General features: G+C 51.5%; 1 protein-coding gene across 5 annotated transcripts in view; it reads right to left on the reverse strand.

The window, feature by feature from the left end:
• The window catches only part of pxylp1 (2-phosphoxylose phosphatase 1), a 266750-nt gene that overhangs the window by 43392 nt on the left and 203117 nt on the right, over positions 1-20241 (reverse strand). For all 5 annotated transcript variants that reach the window (XM_072474551.1, XM_072474550.1, XM_072474547.1 and 2 more), the window contains one exon: positions 8212-8338. In XM_072474551.1, the coding sequence (XP_072330652.1) occupies positions 8212-8338 (127 nt within the window). The remainder of the gene's footprint in view (positions 1-8211; positions 8339-20241) is intronic.

The following is a 20241-nucleotide window of genomic DNA, read 5'->3' on the forward strand; positions in this document are numbered from 1 at the left end:
GACCAGCCGAGGTTGGAAACGGGTGCGGAGGCAGATGTTGTAGCCTTCGCCTCGTTGATCGGCCGAAGGTGGATCCTGATGGGATGGAGAGCAACCTCTCCACCCTATGCCATGGCATGGTGGGGGACCTGCTGGAATTCTTGACTCTTGAGAAGGTTCAGTTTGAACTGAGGGGAAGGATGGAGGGGTTCTACAATTCATGGGCATTATTCATTATGCACTTTCAAGAACTGGATAACATTGAACATTAGTTGGGGGAGGTGGTTGGGAGGGTTGGGGGGAGGGGGACTGTGTGTGTTAATGGTGACCATGGGTGATTCCTGATTCCTTTTTGTCATTTGTTTATGTTAACATGTGGACTAATGTTTGTGGTTTGGTGGGAGGATGGGATCGTTCTTATTGATATGGGGCTTGACATTATATTTGTTACTGAATATTGTTTATTGATGATGGGTGTAAATTTGTGAGAAAATGTGAAAAAGGAGGAGAATAAAAATATTTTTAAGAAATACCTTGCTTTATTGTCACTCCAATCTTCACCCCTCAAAGCTGACATGAAACTGCCTGCAAAATTGTTGAATGGAAGAAAGTGCAAGACAACTTTGCCAAGTAAGATATCCCCCTTGAATGTCCAGGGGGAAGACTACAATTCACTGATGCACAGGTAAAAGGGAGTCAGCTCCTCAACAAGCATGCTAAATCTTTGCCTGAGTCGTTGAAAAGACAAATTGACTATGTATCGGATCCAGTCTAGAAAACTGGGAGCCCAGACAAAGTTGTTAGTAAAGCTGAGACTCCAAGCTCATCCATCACTGAGACAGAAACAGGAAGGAAATGAGAAGGAACAGTCCATGTTCAACCTGCACCCGATTTGGAAAAGCAGAAAGGATTGTTGACAACACCAGCAACATCACTGACTACCCAAGACAATGTCAACGACATCAGTAACAAGCGGTGAAACATCAAAATGTCACCAGAAAGTGACACAATACTTATGAAATCAAGCACAAAGCCTACTTCACCAGGAACAACACACACAATATTGCCTCTGCAGTGTCAAATCACCGCTGAGAGTAATGAATGAAAATCTATAAGATGGAGAGGTATTACATTCTCCCACCTTAGTGATACGGTGAATAGTACTTTCAGAAAAGAAAACAAGTTATAAGATGTTCAGTTTACTTATAAAAGTCGATTTTTGGTTTAGAAAAAGATTAATGATTGGAACAGTCACATTTATTTAGAGGCATTATGTACTTTTTAAAGATAGAAGAATGTTGTATCATATATTTGTAAAGAGCTAAGAATTAATTGTGTGAGCATATATCAACATACATATTTACACATGTGTATCTGTGTATAAATCGTTTAAGGTTTCAGAGCAGGTAGAGAGCATGTTTAATAAAGCTTACAACATACTATGCTTTATTAATAGGGACAATATTAATATTTTATTAATATAAAAGTAAGAAAGTTACATTAAACTTGTGTAGAACACTAGTTATGCCTCAACTGCAGTACTTCTTCCAGTTCTGGCTGCCACAGTTTAGGAAAGATAGAGAGAGAGTGCAGAAAAGATTCACAAGAATAGTCCCAGGGATGAGGAACTTCAGCTATTGGAGATGTTGGGACTGATTCCCTTAGAGATAGAAGGTTGAGAGGAGATTTGACAGAGGTATTTAAAATAATGAGGGTCTGAACAGAGTACATAGGGACATCCTGTTCCAGTTGATGGAAAAATTGAGAACCGGGGACATAGAAATGATCAAGATCAAGGGGCACAGATTTAAGGTAATTGGCAAAAGAAACAATAGCGACAGGAGGGAAAACATTTTCACACAGTGAGTGGTTAGGATCTGGAATGTACTGCCTCAGTGTGTGGTGCAATTGAGGCATTCAAGAGGGAATTTAATTTATCTGAAAAGGAAAAATGTGCAGGCTATAGGAAGAGGCACTAGGTAAATTGCTCCAATGGAGGGCTGGCACAGACATCATGGGCTTAATGGCCTCCTTCTGTGCTGTAACCATTCTGTGCTAGTTTTTTGTTTTTATTATGCTTCTAAAACATTAAGATTATTTTCTTTTATGTTATGTTTTAACCTTTACTTCTTATGTCCAGTTTGCCTTCTCTTTCTTATCTCCCTCTTGCATTCTTCATGATTTTATTTATTACTGTTACCTGTTGTCATGAATGTAGGAAGCAGATATATTCTAAGTATTTGGTGCAGTAATGGTGAAAAGCTTGGGTTAGTAGTATTTTAAAGAATTCTGGGTTGAAAGGGTTTGGCTGCCAGAGGTGCAATTAAAGCATCGTAAAAACCTGGACTAATGGAATGTTGTTTGGATTAAGGGAGTTAATTAGATTTCAGCTTGGTAAGATGATGTAATTACTGGGAAGAGCCATGGTATCAGGCATTTTTGTGGAAAAGCAGTGTTAGTTGAGTGTTAGCTGGAGATGTGGGCAGAGGTCAAGCATCACAGTTCAGTGAAAAGATGTGCCTGTAGCTAGATTAGCAGTTTCTTTCCAAGCAGTTCAGAAGAGTGTGTTTAGAAGGTGAACTGAATCAAGCTGGAGCAGCTTCTGAAGAAATACAGCCAGAGTTTCTGTATGGTTCTGACAGGATTCAGGTCTTTTCTTTAAAGAAGTGGCACAAGATCTCTTTTTCTCAAAGTAGATTATCCAGACATCTCTGTCAAGCAAATATTCCTGAGTGCTAACTGTATTTTAACAGTGGATTGAGGGAGGAGATTTTTTGTTGTTATTTGAGTGCGAATAGATAGCAGTTAAAGGTTACTGTATTGCTTAGCATTGTTTAAGGGGTATTTTCCGGTGTGATGTTAAAGATATTTCAATACTGTGTTAGTAATATACCATTTCTCTAATTCTTTGTGAAATCACTTTTGGAGTGAGGTATCCTTTCCTCACAGTCTTAAAAAGTATTGGGGTTTCTGTCCGGTATCCAGGCCGCTGTTGGGGTGTGGTCCGGGATCGTAATACTATAAAAATATTTTTAAAATCAGATCAGCCAGATTGGGGTTCTTAGTTTCTCAATAGTTCTCCTACTTGGAGGTTAATTATTTAGACCATAAGTCATAGGAGCGGAAGTAAGGCCATTCGGCCCATCGAGTCCACTCCACCATTCAATCATGGCTGATTTCAACTCCATTTACCCACTCTCTCTCCATAGCCCTTAATTCCTCGAGAAATCAAGAATTTGTCAACTTCTGTCTTAAAGACCCTCAACGCCCCGGCCTCCACCGCCCTCTGTGGCAATGAATTCCACTGACCCACCACTCTCTGGCTGAAGAAATTTCTCCTCATCTCTGTTCTAAAGTGACTCCCTTTTATTCTAAGGCTGTGCCCCCGGGTCCTAGTCTCCCCTGCTAATGGAAACAACTTCCCTACATCCACCTATCTAAGCCATTCATTATCTTGTAAGTTTCTATTAGATCTCCCCTCAACCTCCTAAACTCCAATGAATATAATCCCAGGATCCTCAGACGTTCATCGTATGTTAGGCCTACCATTCCTGGGATCATCCGTGTGAATCTCCGCTGGACCCGCTCCAGTGCCAGTATGTCCTTCCTGAGGTGTGGGGCCCAAAATTGCTCACAGTATTCTAAATGGGGCCTAACTAATGCTTTATAAAGCTTCAGAAGTACATCCCTGCTTTCATATTCCAAGCCTCTTGAGATAAATGACAACATTGCATTTGCTTTCTTAATTACGAACTCAACCTGCAAGTTTACCTTTAGAGAATCCTGGACTAGGTCTCCCAAGTCCCTTTGCACTTCAGCATTATGAATTTTGTCACCGTTTAGAAAATAGTCCATGCCTCTATTCTTTTTTCCAAAGTGCAAGACCTCGCACTTGCCCACGTTGAATTTCATCAGCCATTTCTTGGACCACTCTCCTAAACTGTCTAAATCATTCTGCAGCCTCCCCACCTCCTCCATACTACCTGCCCCTCCACCTATCTTTGTATCATTGGCAAACTTATCCAGAATGCCCCCAGTCCCGTCATCTAGATCGTTAATATATAAAGAGAACAGCTGTGGCCCCAACACTGAACCCTGCGGGACACCACTCGTCACCGGTTGCCACTCCGAAAAAGAACCTTTTATCCCAACTCTCTGCCTTCTGCCTGACAGCCAATCGTCAATCCATGTTAGTACCTTGCCTCGAATACCATGGGGCCTTATTTACTCAGTAGTCTCCCGTGAGGCACCTTGTCAAAGGCCTTTTGGAAGTCAAGATAGATAACATCCATTGGCTCTCCTTGGTCTAACCTATTTGTTATCTCTTCAAAGAACTCTAACAGGTTTGTCAGGCACGACCTCCCGTTACTAAATCATGCTGACTTGTCCTAATCCGACCCTGCACTTCCAAGAATTTAGAAATCTCATCCTTAACAATGGATTCTAGAATCTTGCCAACAACCGAGGTTAGGCTAATTGGCCTATAATTTTCCATCTTTTTCCTTGTTCCCTTCTTGAACAGGGGGGTTACAACAGTGATTTTCCAATCCTCTGGGACTTTCCCTGACTCCAGTGACTTTTGAAAGATCATGACTAACGCCTCCACTATTTCTTCAGCTATCTCCTCTAGAACTCTAGGATGTAGCCCATCTGGGCCCGGAGATTTATCAATTTTTAGACCTCTTAGTTTCTCTAGCACTTTCTCCTTTGTGATGGCTACCATATTCAACTCTGCCCCCTGACTCTCCTGAATTGTTGGGATATTACTCATGTCTTCTACTGTGAAGACTGACGCAAAGTACTTATTTAGTTCCTCAGCTATTTCCTTGTCTCCCATCACTAGATTACCAGCGTCATTTTGGAGCGGTCCAATGTCTACTTTTGCCTCCCGTTTGTTTTTAATGTATTTAAAGAAACTTTTACTATCATTCCTAATGTTACTGGCTAGTCTACCTTCATAATTGATCCTCTCTTTCCTTATTTCTCTCTTTATTATCCTCTGTTTGTTTTTGTAGCCTTCCCAATCTTCTGACTTCCCACTACTCTTTGCCACATTATAGGCTTTCTCTTTTGCTTTGATGCTTTCCCTAACTTCCTTTGTCAGCCATGGCTGCCTAATCCCCCCTCTGATAATCTTTCTTTTCTTCGGGATGAACCTCTGTACTGTGTCCTCAATTACTCCCAGAAACTCCTGCCATTGCTGTTCTACTGTCTTTCCCACTAGACTCTGCTCCCAGTCGATTTCCGTCAGTTCCTCTCTCATGCCCCTGTAGTTACCTTTATTTAACTGTAACACCTTTACATCTGATTCTACCTTCTTTCTTTCAAATTGGAGATTGAATTCCACCATATTATGATTACTGCCTCCTAAGTGTTCCCTTACTTTAAGATCTTTAATCAAGTCTGGCTCATTACATAACACTAAGTCCAGAATGGCCTGTTCCCTCGGGGGCTCCATCACAAGCTGTTCCAAAAAGCCCTCCTGTAAACATTCAATGAATTCCCTTTCCTTGGGTCCATTGGCAGCATTATTTACCCAGTCCACCTGCATATTGAAGTCCCCCACGATCACTGTGACCATGCCTTTCTGACATGCACATTCTATTTCGTGGTGCATTTTGTGCCCCTGGTCCTGACCACTGTTAGGAGGCCTGTACATAACACCCATTATGTTTTTTTTGCCTTTGTGGTTCCTCAACTCTACCCACACAGACTCCACATCATCTGACCCTATGTCGTTTAGTGCTATTGATTTAATTTAATTCCTAATTAACAAAACAACCCCGCCCCCCCCGCCCCACCTCTCTGTCTTTTCGATAGGTTGTGCATCCCTGGATGTTTAAATGGCAGTCCTGAACCCCCTGCAACCACGTCTCTGTGATGCCTCCCACATCATACCTGCCAGTCACAATCTGGGCCACAAGCTCATCTACCTTGTTCCGTACACTGCGCGCATTTAAATATAGCACCTTTAATTCTCTATTGACCGTCCCTTTTTGTTTTCTTAGTGTCGTGGACCTTGGTTTACTGAGCCTTTCCATACACTGTGTCATATTTTGTGGGATGGGGACTATCGTAACCTCTCCTGAGTTCTGTCTTTTCGTGCTTTTTTGTATTCCTAAGCAGCTACGCTTCCCACTGATTACTTCACCTCTTGGTTCCCTGACTTTCCCTTCCCCCCCCAATCTCTAGTTTAAAGTCCTATTGACCACCCTATTTACTCTTTTCGCCAGAACACTGGTCCCAGCTCGGTTCAGGTGGAGACCATCCCAACGGTATAGGTCCCCCCTGTCCCAAAACTGATGCCAGTGTCCCATGAAAAGGAACCCCTCTTTCCCACACCACTCTTTCAGCCACGTGTTAACTTCCCTTATTCTTGCCTCCCTATGCCAATTTGCACGTGGCTCGGGCAGTAATCCGGAGATTATGGCCCTTGAGGACCTGTTTTTTAAATTTGAATCCTAGCTCTTTATAATCTCTAAACAGGTGCTCTTTTCTAGACTTGCCTATGTTGTTGGTAACGACATGGACCACAACAACTGGATCCTCCCCCTCCCTCTCCAGTATCCTTTCAAGCCGGTCAGAGATGTCCCGCACCCTAGCACCGGGCAGGCAACGTACCATGCGGGACTCTTTATCCTGCTCACAAAGGATACTATCTATCCCCCTGATAATAGAATCCCCTACAACTACAACTTCATTTGCCACAACTAAATCAGCTAATGTTGCTTTCACTGTTGAGGTAAAAATATTATGATCAAGGAAACAGTTTTTGGAGCACTTTTAAACATGTTTGCCTGTCTAACTTGGGGCTGTTTAAATCATTGAACTGTACTGTTGTTTTTATACATCTCTTCAACTGCCTCCAAATTACCTACTGTCTGAGTTCCATTGCTTTCTGGTGTATTATGCACAAATAATTGCACCATTATCCTTAAACTCCTTTTATCTTTTAACTTGGGCCTGAAATTTTCTACCCATTAGGCATGCACACTTGGCAGACCCAGAGTGGGTGCAAAACACGTTCCCGGCCATGGTTGGCCCAGGAGTGCAATTTCCCGCTAGCTGGCCAATTAACAGCCATCCATCATTAAACCCGCTCCGGGAAACCCTGGCAGGGCGGGAAGAGGGCAGGCTGGTGTCTCCAATGTGCTCCCCCTGGGGGACAGCCACTGCGGAGTTGTCCCAGGGAGCTGCTGACCCTTGAAAAATAAATCTTGTTGCTGAAACTATGCCGCAAGTGCCTGGGCAGCACAATAGTACACAGACCTCAGTCCCCAGATGCATTTGTTCATTTTACTTGAGTCCTAACCTTTCAACCATCCTTGGATTGAGGTAGCACCTTAAACGTAAAGGCCACCCTGCCAACCATGAAGGCAGATAGACAATGTAAAATCTCAGTCAATAGGTGTTTAAATAATAAGTGTTTAAATTGTCTTCTTGATTGTGGCGGGTGTGCTTCCAAATCAAGCGCCCACTGACCGAATTATCGCAGGAGGACGCAAGGATATCAGGACACATTTTCTATTTCTTCGTCTTTTTTCACTTGCCTTTCCCACACCACTAATTACTATCTACAAGGACTTTGGCCTCTGCCCTGAAGATCATGTGCCTTGTACAGGCCAATTTCCCACAAATATGAACTCTTCCCTCCTCCACCGCCATGCATTTACTTGCTTATTTCTACATTGATTACGCTGGAACACTGAGGCTTGTGTTATGCAAATTTCTACCCTTGATATCCTGCTAATAGTCACCCTTCTAATTCCTGGATTTCCCTTTGGACTTCAGTGATATATTACACCTTTGGTTCCAAATTAATCCTGACTTCTGGCTGTTTCACCTCCTTTTCCAAAATATTCTGTTCTCCACATTGCCTCTTCCTCAGGATTTTAGTGTCTGCAATTCACTACCCACAGGAAAAATGGTTAATGCCTGACATTGCAGGCCGTACCTTTGAGAGAGAACATGTCTGTTGCTGTCATGTAATAAATCAAGTTGCCAAATTTACCAAGGGTGTCTTCCAGGTTGTAAGCATTTCCATTTGCTACTCAAAATCAAGTCTTTTTGGAAAGTTCCCATTAATGATAGTTTAATACTATATCTTACATATTTTCAAAACCTTCTGAATAATGATCTCAGCACTGTACTCTGAGGGGAGACCCCTCTACTTTAATCCGATTGCCTTTCTTTCAATCACCAATTTCAATCGCGATGTAATAATGAACTTACCTATTGGGAACCAGTGTACAGTCAATGGGTGGTGGCTTTGTTTTCGGAATGGCATAGAGGGGATATCGGTCGCCATGGCGAATCATAACGTGTACCGACAGCAATTTATAGTCTGGTGGTGCATGGCCTAAGAATACACAAATAAATCATCCATTAATTAATGCAGAGAATTTTGAACAGATAAAAGTTGTCATAATAAAGAACCCATTAACCAATGTAACTTAGTTGTTAAATATAGGGTGCTATCTATCGGTCTCGTCGCGCCCGACTCAGGGCTCTCGCGAAATTTACTGGCCTCATCACGTCTTGTGAAATTTTGTGAGGAGTCGCGATCTGGATCCCGCCCATTGAGGTCGGAGTCAAGATTTGACTATTCAAGTGAGTAGTTCATCTCACTTGAATATGTCCACGCCAGATCTACCCAATGCCCAGGATCGAATGGTCTTGCCTCAGAGGCCCCAAGCGGGTGCCGTTCAGCACTAGTTTCCACAAATGTGGACCAGGCGTACTGGCACTTGGAGCGGTCTCCCAGGCAATTGGGGGTCCCTGGGTGATCGGGCTCTGGGCAGCTTGTTACGCTGGCACCCCTGATGCCACCCGGGCACTGACTGCCAGCCTGACACCCTCGCAGTGCCACCTGGGTACCTTGGCAGTGGCATCCAGGTGCCAGGCTGGCAGTGCCAGGTTGCTCAGGTGGCACTAGCAGGCTGTCAGGAGCACTGCCAGGGTGCCAGGCTGGCATTGCCAAGGTGGCATCTTGCCCATGCGGGGATCAGGCCGGTGGGTATTCTGCCCTTATGTGATGCGATACGGGGGTTTCAAAGACTCCCCTTGGGGTCTAGAGATCTAGCTGAGCTCATAGTGCAGGGAATGGGACTGTGAAGCAGTGTCCCGTTGAATAGCGGGGTGGTTCTCAGTGCTGCCAGTGCCGGGAAACAAACTGTTAAACGCGCATGACACAGGATTCTGTTTCATTTCCGTTGTATCGAGCCTGATGTCAACTTGATAAAACAGAAATCAGTGTAGATGGATCCAAGCAAGATCTACTACTCTAGAATCACACCATCATCACCATTAATCATTGCTTGCCTTCTGAGCAGAGAATTCATATAATCCTACATAAACCAGTGAGATAGGATGCAGAGCCTCCAGAAGAGTGAAAGGGGAGTCCAGGAGTGAATGATATGGGGAAATTTATTCAAACGTTTCATGGGCGGTGGGGGTGAGGTGGAGAATGATGCAGACATCCTCCGCAGGTGGTGAGCACAGAATTATGGCAGCCTATTCTCACTCTGTTCAAACCTCACTCCATAACAGAAATACTTGCCTAAACTAGCTATATGGTTTGCATTTGCCCAAATTAATCCGAATAAAACTCATTTAAGAAATGAAGTCTTCATGCAATCCTTTGAATCCCTTTCTGAGCTACTTGCCTGAAACCTTAGGCGGTCTCAGATCACAGTGACCGATCGTGTCTCTGGAGGCAGAGGGAACAATGATGGCGGAGGCCCACAAATAGTTGAAGGCCAGAGAGGACAACCAGAATAATCGATCCAAGCATGAAACTTTAAGAATAGTTGGACTGCCGGAGAGGGTCGAAGGCACGAGCACCACCGATTACGTGGTGAAGATGTTCGGGAAGCTGGTCGGGGACGGGGTTCTTGAGAAACCTCCAGAGGTGGATAGGGCCCACCAGTGTCTGCATCAGAGGCCGAGAGCTGGACAACTACCGCAGGCGGTGATCGTCCGGTTGCATAATTACCAGGAGAAGGAGCGGATTTTGATATGGGCAAAATCCACACAGGACAGTAACTGGGAGGGTCATCAGATACGCATATATCAGGACATTTTAATAGGCTGGAGGAGATGAATGACTTTGTTAGGAAGAATGGTTTGTGGGAAGATTAGTGTTGAGAATGTACAGTTTTGATGTTTTCTAATTTGAACGTTTGGAGGAGTTCTGCTTACCTGTGTTGTTTTTTTCTTTATGGTTTGTGTTGGGAATGTTCTGAGTCCTGTGTTTTTCTCTTGCTGGGAGGGTGGGGGAAGGGGCTCCAGCAAGAGGGAGCTTGGGTTTGCTATTTCCGTATTATATTAGTCTGGGCGGGGGAGTGGGCGGAAGGGTAATTTGGGTTATGTCGACAGGGATCTTCATTAAAATATTTTTATTCTCCTCCTTTTTCACATTTTCTCCCAAATTTACACCCACCAACAATAAACAATAAGCAGTAACGAATAAAAGGTCAATCCCCATATCAACAACAACGAAGCAATCCTCCCACCAGACCCCCAAACAGCAGCCCGCATGGTAACATAACGAAATAACAAAAAGGAATCAGGAATCAACCATAGTCACCATTAACACATACAGTCCCCCGCCCCACCATGCCTTCCCCTAGTGTTCGATGGAATCCAATTCTCTAAAGTGCAGAATGAATAACGTCCATGAATTGTAGAACTCCTCCATCCTTCCCCTCAGTTCAAACTTGACCTTCTCAAGAGTCAAGAATTCCAGCAGGTCCCCCCGCAAGGGCACAGGGTGGAGAGGTTGATCTCCATCCAAACAGGATCCGCCTTCGGGCGATCATCTGCCTCCTCACCCGCATCCAACCCCGGCTGTTCCGACACCCCGAATATGGGGCGTCATTCTCCGACCCCCCAGCGGGTTGGAGAATGGCCGTTGGCCGCCGTGAATCCCGCCCCCGCCGGTTGCCGAAGTCTCCGAAGGGAGAAAAGTCGGCGGCGCATTAATGTCGCCGCTGCCGTCGGAGAATGGCACGGGTCTGTGCAAGGCAGCCGATTTTCGGCCTGCCGATATTCTCCCTTCCGGATGGGCCGAAGTCCCGTCGACGTGATGACCGTTCACGTCGACGTAAATTAAACCTCCTTTTCATCGGCGTGACCTTGTGCTCCAGGTTCACACCGACCAGCGTGGAGGTGAGTGACGGCCTGGGGGGTTGGCTCTGGGCAGGCGATGGCGTGGCCGCAGTCTGAATGTGTGAGGAGAGGTGTGTCTCGGGTTGTGTGTGTGTGTGTGCGGTGGGGGGGGGTGGTTAGAGTGGGCTGGGCTCCGGGGGAGTGCCAGGAGGGGGGTCCGTGCCGGGGAGGGGGATGGGGGGTCCGTGCCGGGGAGGAGGTTGTGGGGGGTCCGTGCCGGGGAAGGGGATGGGGGGTCCGTGCCGGGGAGGATGTTGGGGGGGGTCCGTGCCGGGGAGGGGGATGGGGGGTCTGTGCCGGGGAGGAGGTTGGGGTCCGTGCCGGGGAGGAGGTTGGGGGGGGTCCGTGCCGCGGAGGGGGATGGGGGGTCCGTGCTGGGGAGGAGGTTGGGGGGGGTCCGTGCCGGGGAGGGGGTGGGGGGTCCGTGTCGGGGAGGAGGTTGGGGTCCGTGCCGGGGAGGAGGTTGGGGGGGGGGGTCCGTGCCGGGGTGGAGGTTGGGGGGGTCCGTGCCGGGGAGGAGGTTGGGGGGGGGGTCCGTGCCGGGTAGGGGGATGGGGGGGTCCGTGCCGGGGAGGAGGTTGGGGGGGGGGTCCGTGCCGGGTAGAGGGATGGGGGGTCCGTGCCGGGGAGGAGGCTGGGGGGGGTCCGTGCCGGGGGGTCCGTGCCGGGGAGGGGGATGGGGGGTCTGTGCCGGGGAGGAGGTTGGGGGGGTCCGTGCCGGGGAGGGGGATGCGAGGGCAAGTGAGTTGGTCCAACTGGCCAGGTGCCAGCCTCCAACAGTTGGACCCATGCGGTCCATGTCACCTGGCTGGGGGGAGGAGGGGATATGGGCAATGATGACATGTCGCCGTTTCCCTCCCCCCCCCCACCAGGCCGTCATGTTTTCCGATCATCCAGCGATGTTGGCCGCCGTGGCGGCAGCCGCTAATGTCTATGTTGCCCTGGATGAGGAGGAGGAGGAGCGTGCCTGAGAGGCGGCGCAGGCTGCCGCAGAGGGACAGGCGGCAGCCGGCCAGGCTGGAGGGACACCTGACCGACAAGACGAGGAGGGGGAGGCGGACGTCGCGGCCCCACGGCAACGGAGGCACCCGAGGGCGCCCCGTGTATACCGGCCCCGGCAGTCATACCAGGACCTCACGGACCGGGAATGCAGGAGGAGACTCCGGATGAGGCGGGAAACCGTGGCACATATCTGCCACCTGCTGGCACACCTGTCACCGCGTGGCACTGGCGGGGGACACCCTCTCCCCGTGTCCATCAAGGTTACGGTGGCCCTGAACATTTATGCAACGGGGTCATTCCAGGCACCGAGTGGGGACCTGTCCGGCATATCGCAGACATTGGTGCATCCGGGCAGTGACAGATGCCCTATATGCCATGGCGCACCGCTACATCCGCTTCCCTGTGGACCGGGCCAGCCAAGATGCCCGGGCCGTGGGCTTCTCTGCCATGGCCGGGTTCCCCATGGTCCAGGGCGCGATTGATGGGATGCACGTCGCCGTGCGGCCACCTGCAGATAACAGGGCCGTGTTCACTAATAGGAAGGGGACCTATTCAATGAACATACAGGTGGTCTGCGACCACCGCATGATGATCCTGCACGTCTGTGCCCGTTACCCAGGCAGTGTACACGACTCATATGTGTTGTCGCGGTCATCCATCCCCGGCATGTACAAGGGACGCCATCCCCGGCTGAGGGGCTGGTTGCTGGGCGACAGGGGCTACCCATTGCGATCGTGGCTGATGACGCCTATACGGAGGCCACGCAATGAGGCGGAGAACCGCTACAATGATGCCCATGTAGTGACAAGGGGAGTGATAGAGAGGTGCTTTGGCGTGCTGAAGATGCGTTTCAGGTGCCTGGACCTCTCTGGGGGCGCCCTCCAGTATCGGTCAGATAGGGACGGCCGCATCATTGTGGTGTGCTGCGTCCTGCACAACATAGCCCAGCAGAGGGGCGATGTGCCGCAGGCAGAGGAGGGCGGAGTGGAGGAGCAGGAGGAAGAGGCGCAGTCCTCCCCAGATGAGGGGGATGGGGTAATGGTCAGGGCAGACGGGGTAGACACAGGCGGGTGGCTGTCCACCATTACCGGCTGGCCCAGCGGGCACGGGACAGACTGATAGCCGCCCGCTTCACTGACTAGATGGGCGTGGGAATCGGGTAGTATGACCACAGACCGCACACCATGGCAACAGCCGACCACCCACACCCCCCACCCATCCACCCATCCAGCACCCACACCCCCCTCCCCAACCCCACCCACCCACCCGCATGCACACCACCCCCCCACTGCCGATCCACCTGCGGCACAACGGGCCGGGCTCACACAGTTGCGGGTGGACGCGTGTCTATTGTAGGCCATGGAGGATGATGACAACCCGCCCTGCGGTGAGCTCCTGGCTCCACATCGTTGCACTATGTCTGACCCATGGCCACAGTACCACCATCCACCCGGACCATCCCTGCATGCGGCTGTGACACTGCAGCGCATGGTCCCGTCCTCTGCCCGGGGGGATGTTGATGGCGGCCCAGGGGGAACGGGGCAGACTCCCCTGGGCTGAGGTAACACAACCCCTCACACACACACTTGCGCTCAACGTACATGACACCTCCGCACGCTTTGGACAGAGAACAAAGGCAGCTTCTGTCGGTGTAACATTGACTTTAATAACCAAAGGAGTTCACGCACATGCCCTAGCCCCTGAAACTCATCTGTGCCCTGCACCCGTGCCAACTTATTCAGTGTCTAATTGTTTGGCCTTACGGGCCCTTTGACTACGTCTACGTGGTTCCCCAGACGGTACAGCAGAACTGGAGGTGGACTCCTGTGATTCCTGCCCTCTTGACACTGGATCCCTTTGGCGGCCGTTTCCTGGGGCGTCCTGGCCTAGATGGGCCAGGCTTCGGCCCGGGCGACTGGGATGGCGAGCTGCCAGCCTGTCCTGCCCGTTGCCCACCCGATGCACCTGGGACGGAAGGGGGGGGAGTCCGAGGTGTCGTGGTGTACCGGGACCTCCCCTACAGGGGGAGCCGGGACGGACCACACCACCTCCTCCTCCCTCGGGGTGCCCGATGGCCCCCAGGCCTCTACATGGGTGGGGGATGCGAACGGACTGGCCATCCGACGCCCTCCCGACATCTGGCGCTGCCAGTCCTGGAGGCCCGTGCTGGTATCGACAGGGGTCTGCAGGTTTGCAGCCATGGAGCCCAGGGGGTTGGCAAACCCTGTCTGTGACAGTGCGACGCCGGCTCGCACATGGCCACTGGCGCCGATGCCCTCAGCGATGGCCTGCAGAGACTGGGCCATGGCCTGCTGAGACTGGGCCATGGCCTGCAGAGACTGGGCTATGGCGTTGAGCGCCTCTGCCATCTGGCGCTGGCACTGGCTCATGGCCTCCTGTGAGAGGGCAGCCATGTCCTGGGCCACAGACGCTGCCTGCATGGAAAGCCCCAGGCCTCGCAAACCGTACCCCATGTCTGACACCGTCGCACCCATTGCCTCCATCGCGGACGCCACCCGTGCGGTGTCAGCCTGGGTGGCACGCATGACCGGCACCACTCCCAGCTCCTGGACGCGGGTGGACTCCTCCACCTGCGACTGCAGCCGCCGCAAGCCGGCCGTCACCCTCTTCACTCGTCTCCGAGTCGGTGGTTGCATCGGATCTATGTGTGGGTGTGGTAACTCCAGGAACCCGGGATCCATCTGGGCGGCAGATGTTCGCTTGGGCTGGGCTGCCCTCCGACCGCCCGGCCCCTCTGCTGCTCCTACCTCCACCTGCTGTACCGGGATGGCTGTGTTGTGCGCACCAGTGAGTGTAGCAGACGCCTCATCACTAAAGTGCCCAACCGAGGTGAGTGTTTCTGCGATGGTGGAGGGTGTTGGTGACAGCAGTGGCGTTGTGTCGTGCTCTTCGTCCCACTCTGAGTCCATGGCACTTTGGGGTGGGGGTTCGTCTCCACCCATCCACTCTGAGTCACTGTCCGGTATTTCGTCTTCCTGGGTAGTGCTGTCCCAGGTAGGGGTGTCCTGGGCAGTGCTGTCCCGGGTAGTGGTGTCCTGGGTAGTGGTGTCCTGGGTAGTGGTGTCCTGGGTAGTGGTGTCCTGGCTCGGATGTGACGGGGGCCTGTGGCTGCCCCCCTCGTCGCTGGGTGGTCGCTCCCGCACGTGACGGGGGTGTCGTCTCCCTGTTGCTCCAGGTCTCTCTGTCTCCCGTGGTGTGCGAGGGGCATCCTGCGGGCATCGCATGCTGGAGGGTCCGGGTCTCTCTGTCTCCCGTGGCCTCCGAGGGGCATCCTGCGGGCGTCGCATGCTGGAGGGTCCGGGTCTCTCTGTCTCCCGTGGCCTCCGAGGGGCATCCTGCGGGCGGTCTGCATCTGCGGGGATGGGTGCCTGGACGTTTGGTCCTGCGATACACAATGAAGCATGCATGGTTAGACATCAGGCAGTGATCAGGTGATATGGAGGAGGGGGTTATAGGGGAGGGGGGATATGGGGACCGGCTGTCGGTGGCTCACTTGCTAGTACGCCCCCGACCTCTGCATCAGCAACCTCCCGGTCGTCAGGTCCGCCAGCCAGTTCCAGGGCCCTTTCCTCGTGTTCGGTCAGTGGCCTCTCATCAGCGGGGCCTCCCCCAGTCCTCACATGCTCCCTATTGTTGTGTGCGCGCTTCTCCTGTGGGGGCGGGGGGGGGGGGGGTATGGGGGTGGCAGGGGTAAAAGGCACCACTGTTAGGCAGGTATATGAATGCACGCCATCGGTTGCGCGTGCATTGCAGAAGTTAAGGTTAGGGCTGGATTCACTTGGGGATATGGGGGAGAGGGATATGGGGGAGGGGGGATATGGGGGAGGGGGGATATGGGGGAGGGGGATATGGGAGAGGGGGGATATGGGGGAGGGGGGATATGGGGGAGGGGGGATATGGGGGAGGGGGGATATGGGGAGGGGGAATATGGGGGAGGGGGGATATGGGGGAGGGGGGATATGGGGGACGGGGATATGGGGGAGGGGGGATATGGGGGAGGGGGGATATGTGGGAGGGGGGATATGGGGGAGCGGGGATATGGGGGAGGGGGGATATGGGAGAGGGGGATATGGGGGAAGGGGGATATGGGGAGGGGGATATGGGGAGGGGGGATATGGGGGAGGGGGGATATGGGGAGGGGGGATATGGGGAGGGGGATATGGGGAGGGGGATATGGGGAGGGGGGATATGGGGAGGGGGGATATGGGGAGGGGGATATGGAGGAGATGGGGGAGGGGGGATATGGGGAGGGGGGATATGGGGGATATGGGGGAGGGGGATATGGGGGAGGGGGGATATGGGGGAGGGGGGGATATGGGGGAGGGGGGATTTGGGGAGGCTCACCCTACCTGCTCTGACGAGGTCGTTCACCTTCTTGTGGCACTGGGTGCCTGTCCGTGGTGTCAGGGCCTCAGCGGTGACGGCCTCTGCCACTTCCCTCCACAGACGCCGGCTGTGGCGTGGGGCAACTCTGCGGCCGTGCCCGGGATACAGGGCGTCCCTCCTCTGCTCCACCGCGTCCAGGAGCGCCTCCACATCGCGTGACTCGAACCTCCGGGCTGAGCGACGGCCAGCCATCCAGTCTGTTGTTCCGGTTGGGTGTTCCAGTCGGGTGGGGGGGAGCAGCGCGGCCTTATGAGCCGTCACGCCGTGCGGCGCGTATGACGCTGCACGGCGTGAACCACGTGCGCAAGCGCGGATCCCGTTACGTCGCTGCTAGCCCATTTCGGGCCGGAGACTTTCGACCCATTTTTCCGACGTGACGCAAGTCGGATTTGCGCCGTTTTTTGCGCCGATCGGCAGACTTTCCGCCGATAACGGAGAATTTCGCCCATGGCCTCCCGACAGCCTGGGTCCAGTTTCATGTGCACCACTTTAGAGATTACCCCCAAAACCTCCTTCCAGTAATCCAGCAGTCCTCCAGCTTTGGACAGGACAAAAACATGCGAACGTGGTTCGTAGCCCCCCCCCCCCACCCTCGCAATGTTATGTCGGTAGGGTTCTTTATGTGGTTCGCCAATTGGGGGTCGCTGTGCTAGCAGGGATGTGGGTAAACAGAAGCCATGTGGGGGAGCGGGCTGCAGCAGGTAGCCAGGAAGGAGGTTGGGGCAGTTAGGTTTGAGGGGGAAGGGGCGGCATGGTGGAGCAGTGGTTAGCACTGCTGTCGCACGGGGCTGAGGACCCGGATTCGAACCCGGCCCTGGGTCACTAACCGTGTGGAGTTTCCACATTATCCCCGTGTTTGTGTGGGTCTCACCCCCTCAATCCAAAAGGTGTGCAGCATAGGTGGATTGGCCACGCTAAATTGCCTCTTATTTGGAAAAGAAATGAATTGGGTACTTTATATTTATTTTTAAAACGGTTTGAGGGGGAGGAGAGGGTGTATTTGGGAGGTTGTTGGTTGGATGAAGTGGTCAATGAGGAGAGAGGGCCAGGGGGAAGGAGGAGTGCAGATTGCTGGTGGCGAAGGTGTCTTTGTGACTAGGTGTAGGTGGGGACAGACGCGGTGGCCATTTTGGGTGGGACCGAACTCAAGGTGGGTCTGGATCGAGCGGGATCTCCTTATTAGGTTGGAGGGCAGACCTTAATAGAGGTTCAGAGACCGTCTGGTTGTTTGCTTATTTGAAGAGCTAGAAAGTGGTCATTGTCTTTTTGAGGTGAAGGATCAAATGAGTCTAAGCAAGGGATGGGTGTTCCACTCACGTTTTCATAGATCATAGATCATAGAACATAGAATTTACAGTGCAGAAGGAGGCCATTCGGCCCATCGAGTCTGTACCGGCTCTTGGAAAGAGCACCCCACCCAAGGTCAACACCTCCACCCTATCCCCATAACCCAGTAACCCCACCCAACACTAAGGGCAATTTTGGACACAAAGGGCAATTTAGCATGGCCAATCCACCTAACCTGCACATCTTTGGACTGTGGGAGGAAACCGGAGCACCCGGAGGAAACCCACGCACACACGGGGAGGATGTGCAAACTCCGCACAGACAGTGACCCAAGCCAGAATCGAACCTGGGACCCTGGAGCTGTGAAGCAATTGTGCTATCCACAATGCTACCGTGCTGCCCCGTTTTGATTCAAAGTTGAGAGGGGTTGCAATCCTGTTCAATAAAGGGTGGCTTTAATGATCGCCAGCATAGTGCTGGGCCCAAGGAAGGGGGGGGGGGGGTCACAGTATTTGATAGTGTGGGGTTTTGGCGGGGGCTATGTTAATCTTAGTTAACATCTTTATGACCCTGCAGTAAAAGGCATTCACCATAGACAAGTCATGGGGTCTCCACTGAAGAGTGGCAGTATGCCATTATGTTGCTCCTTTCACTATGACTGCAAGTAGAAGATGTAGAAGACTAACATATAAGTAACACATACCTACACAAACACCAAAAGAAGCAAGGATTGATATATAGATACATGTGGAGTATGTACATAAACTGATGACACCGTCTTAGGACCAGTTGAAAGAACATATTAGTGACTGCTGATATTGCGGGCACACATTTAAGGATGGTAGTGAAGACGTGAGGTAGATGGAATACAGAGGCACATATGACTGTTTAACTTGCTTTTAAAGTGAAAGCATGAAACAGACTTCCTCCTTCCAAAAAAGGCAAGTATTGGAATGCCAAACTGAATGCCAATTTGACTTCTGTGATTAGAGCTCCTGTGGGGGGCGGGGGGGGGAAATGATGTCAACAAGATGGTTGCCAAGCAAGTGCTGAATTAAAGGGAAATGTAGTCATAAAAACATGCACCAACCTCAGCATGTCAAATTAAAATTAGCAATTAGGATGTGTGGTTCATAAACGATGATCTAGCTTTAAGTGTTAACAGTTTGTCAAATTTCCAATGTCAGTTTTGTACAGGCGTTTAGCAAATCAAGAACCCTCCATCAAAAGTATTTGTGTGTCAAGAGTAAAACCAATTTATCTTAATTAACATTGCTACGTGCAGTAATAAGGCCAGCGTTGTCTCAAAAGCAGTATTTTGTTTTCTCCCACAGATTGGGGAGTTCAGTTTGGGAATGCGCTTTTCCACTTCTGGATGTTGTCAGACAAAGGCTCCTCCTCAAATTCACTGCAACATAATTGGCTTTCATATATTTGGGTTCCTTTGAAATTTGTTTGGAAGAATTATCAATATAAATTTCAGAAGTATGGAACAAACTCTTGATTAGAAATAATACAATTGTAAAAAAAAACACTTTAAGCATTGTAAAATTGCAAACAATATTGTTACTTAAGTTCGCACAGGGTAACCGGGTGGGATTCTCCCAGCCCTGGGCCGGACTGGAGAATACCCGTGAACAAGCCATGCCGCCCCGACGCCGGCACGCGATTCTCCGCACTGCGGCCGATTCGCCGGCCCAGATGGGCCGAGCGGCCGTAGGAAAAGAGCCGTGTCCCGCCGGCGCCGTTCTAACTTGCTCGGGACTGGCAGGACGTCGGCATGTAAGGGTCGGGTGGCGGCCTGTTGGGGGGAAAGGGGGGTCCGACCCCGGGGGGGGGGGGCCTCAGATATGGCCTGGCCCGCGATCGGGTCCCACCAATCGGCAGGCCGGCCTCTGTGGCAGGGGGCCTTCTTTCCTACGCGCCAGCCCCTGTAGCCATGTGCCATGTTGCGTGGGGCCGGAACGTTGAAGGAGGCCATGCGCATGCGCGTGTTGGCACCAGCGCCACTGCTCATGTGCTCGTTGGCACCAGCGCATCTGTGCATGCGTGGATCCCGTGGCGCATTTCACGCCGGGATCTGCAGCTGGAGCGGCGCAAACCGCTCCAGCGCTGTGCTGGCCCACTGTAGTGGCCAGAATTAGATGTGGGAGCTGCCCACCCGCCTGAGAACACAAAAGCTGTCTTGCCCCTAGACACTCAGGCCTCAACGCTTCAGCCGACTATGATACCCACATCACAGCCGGAACTGGGGCAGTCAAGGCGGACAATCAAAGCCCTCGTCAGGCTCAATCTCTGACGCAACTTGTTCACTTCACCCCCGCCAGACTTTTTTTTTAAAACAGGGGGTGAATGTGGTGAAACCACTGTGTTGATTTGTGCTGCCACAGTAGTACG

Source organism: Scyliorhinus torazame, chromosome 14 (genome assembly GCF_047496885.1).
Source record: "Scyliorhinus torazame isolate Kashiwa2021f chromosome 14, sScyTor2.1, whole genome shotgun sequence".
In the NCBI taxonomy this organism is placed as follows: Eukaryota; Metazoa; Chordata; class Chondrichthyes; order Carcharhiniformes; family Scyliorhinidae; genus Scyliorhinus; species Scyliorhinus torazame.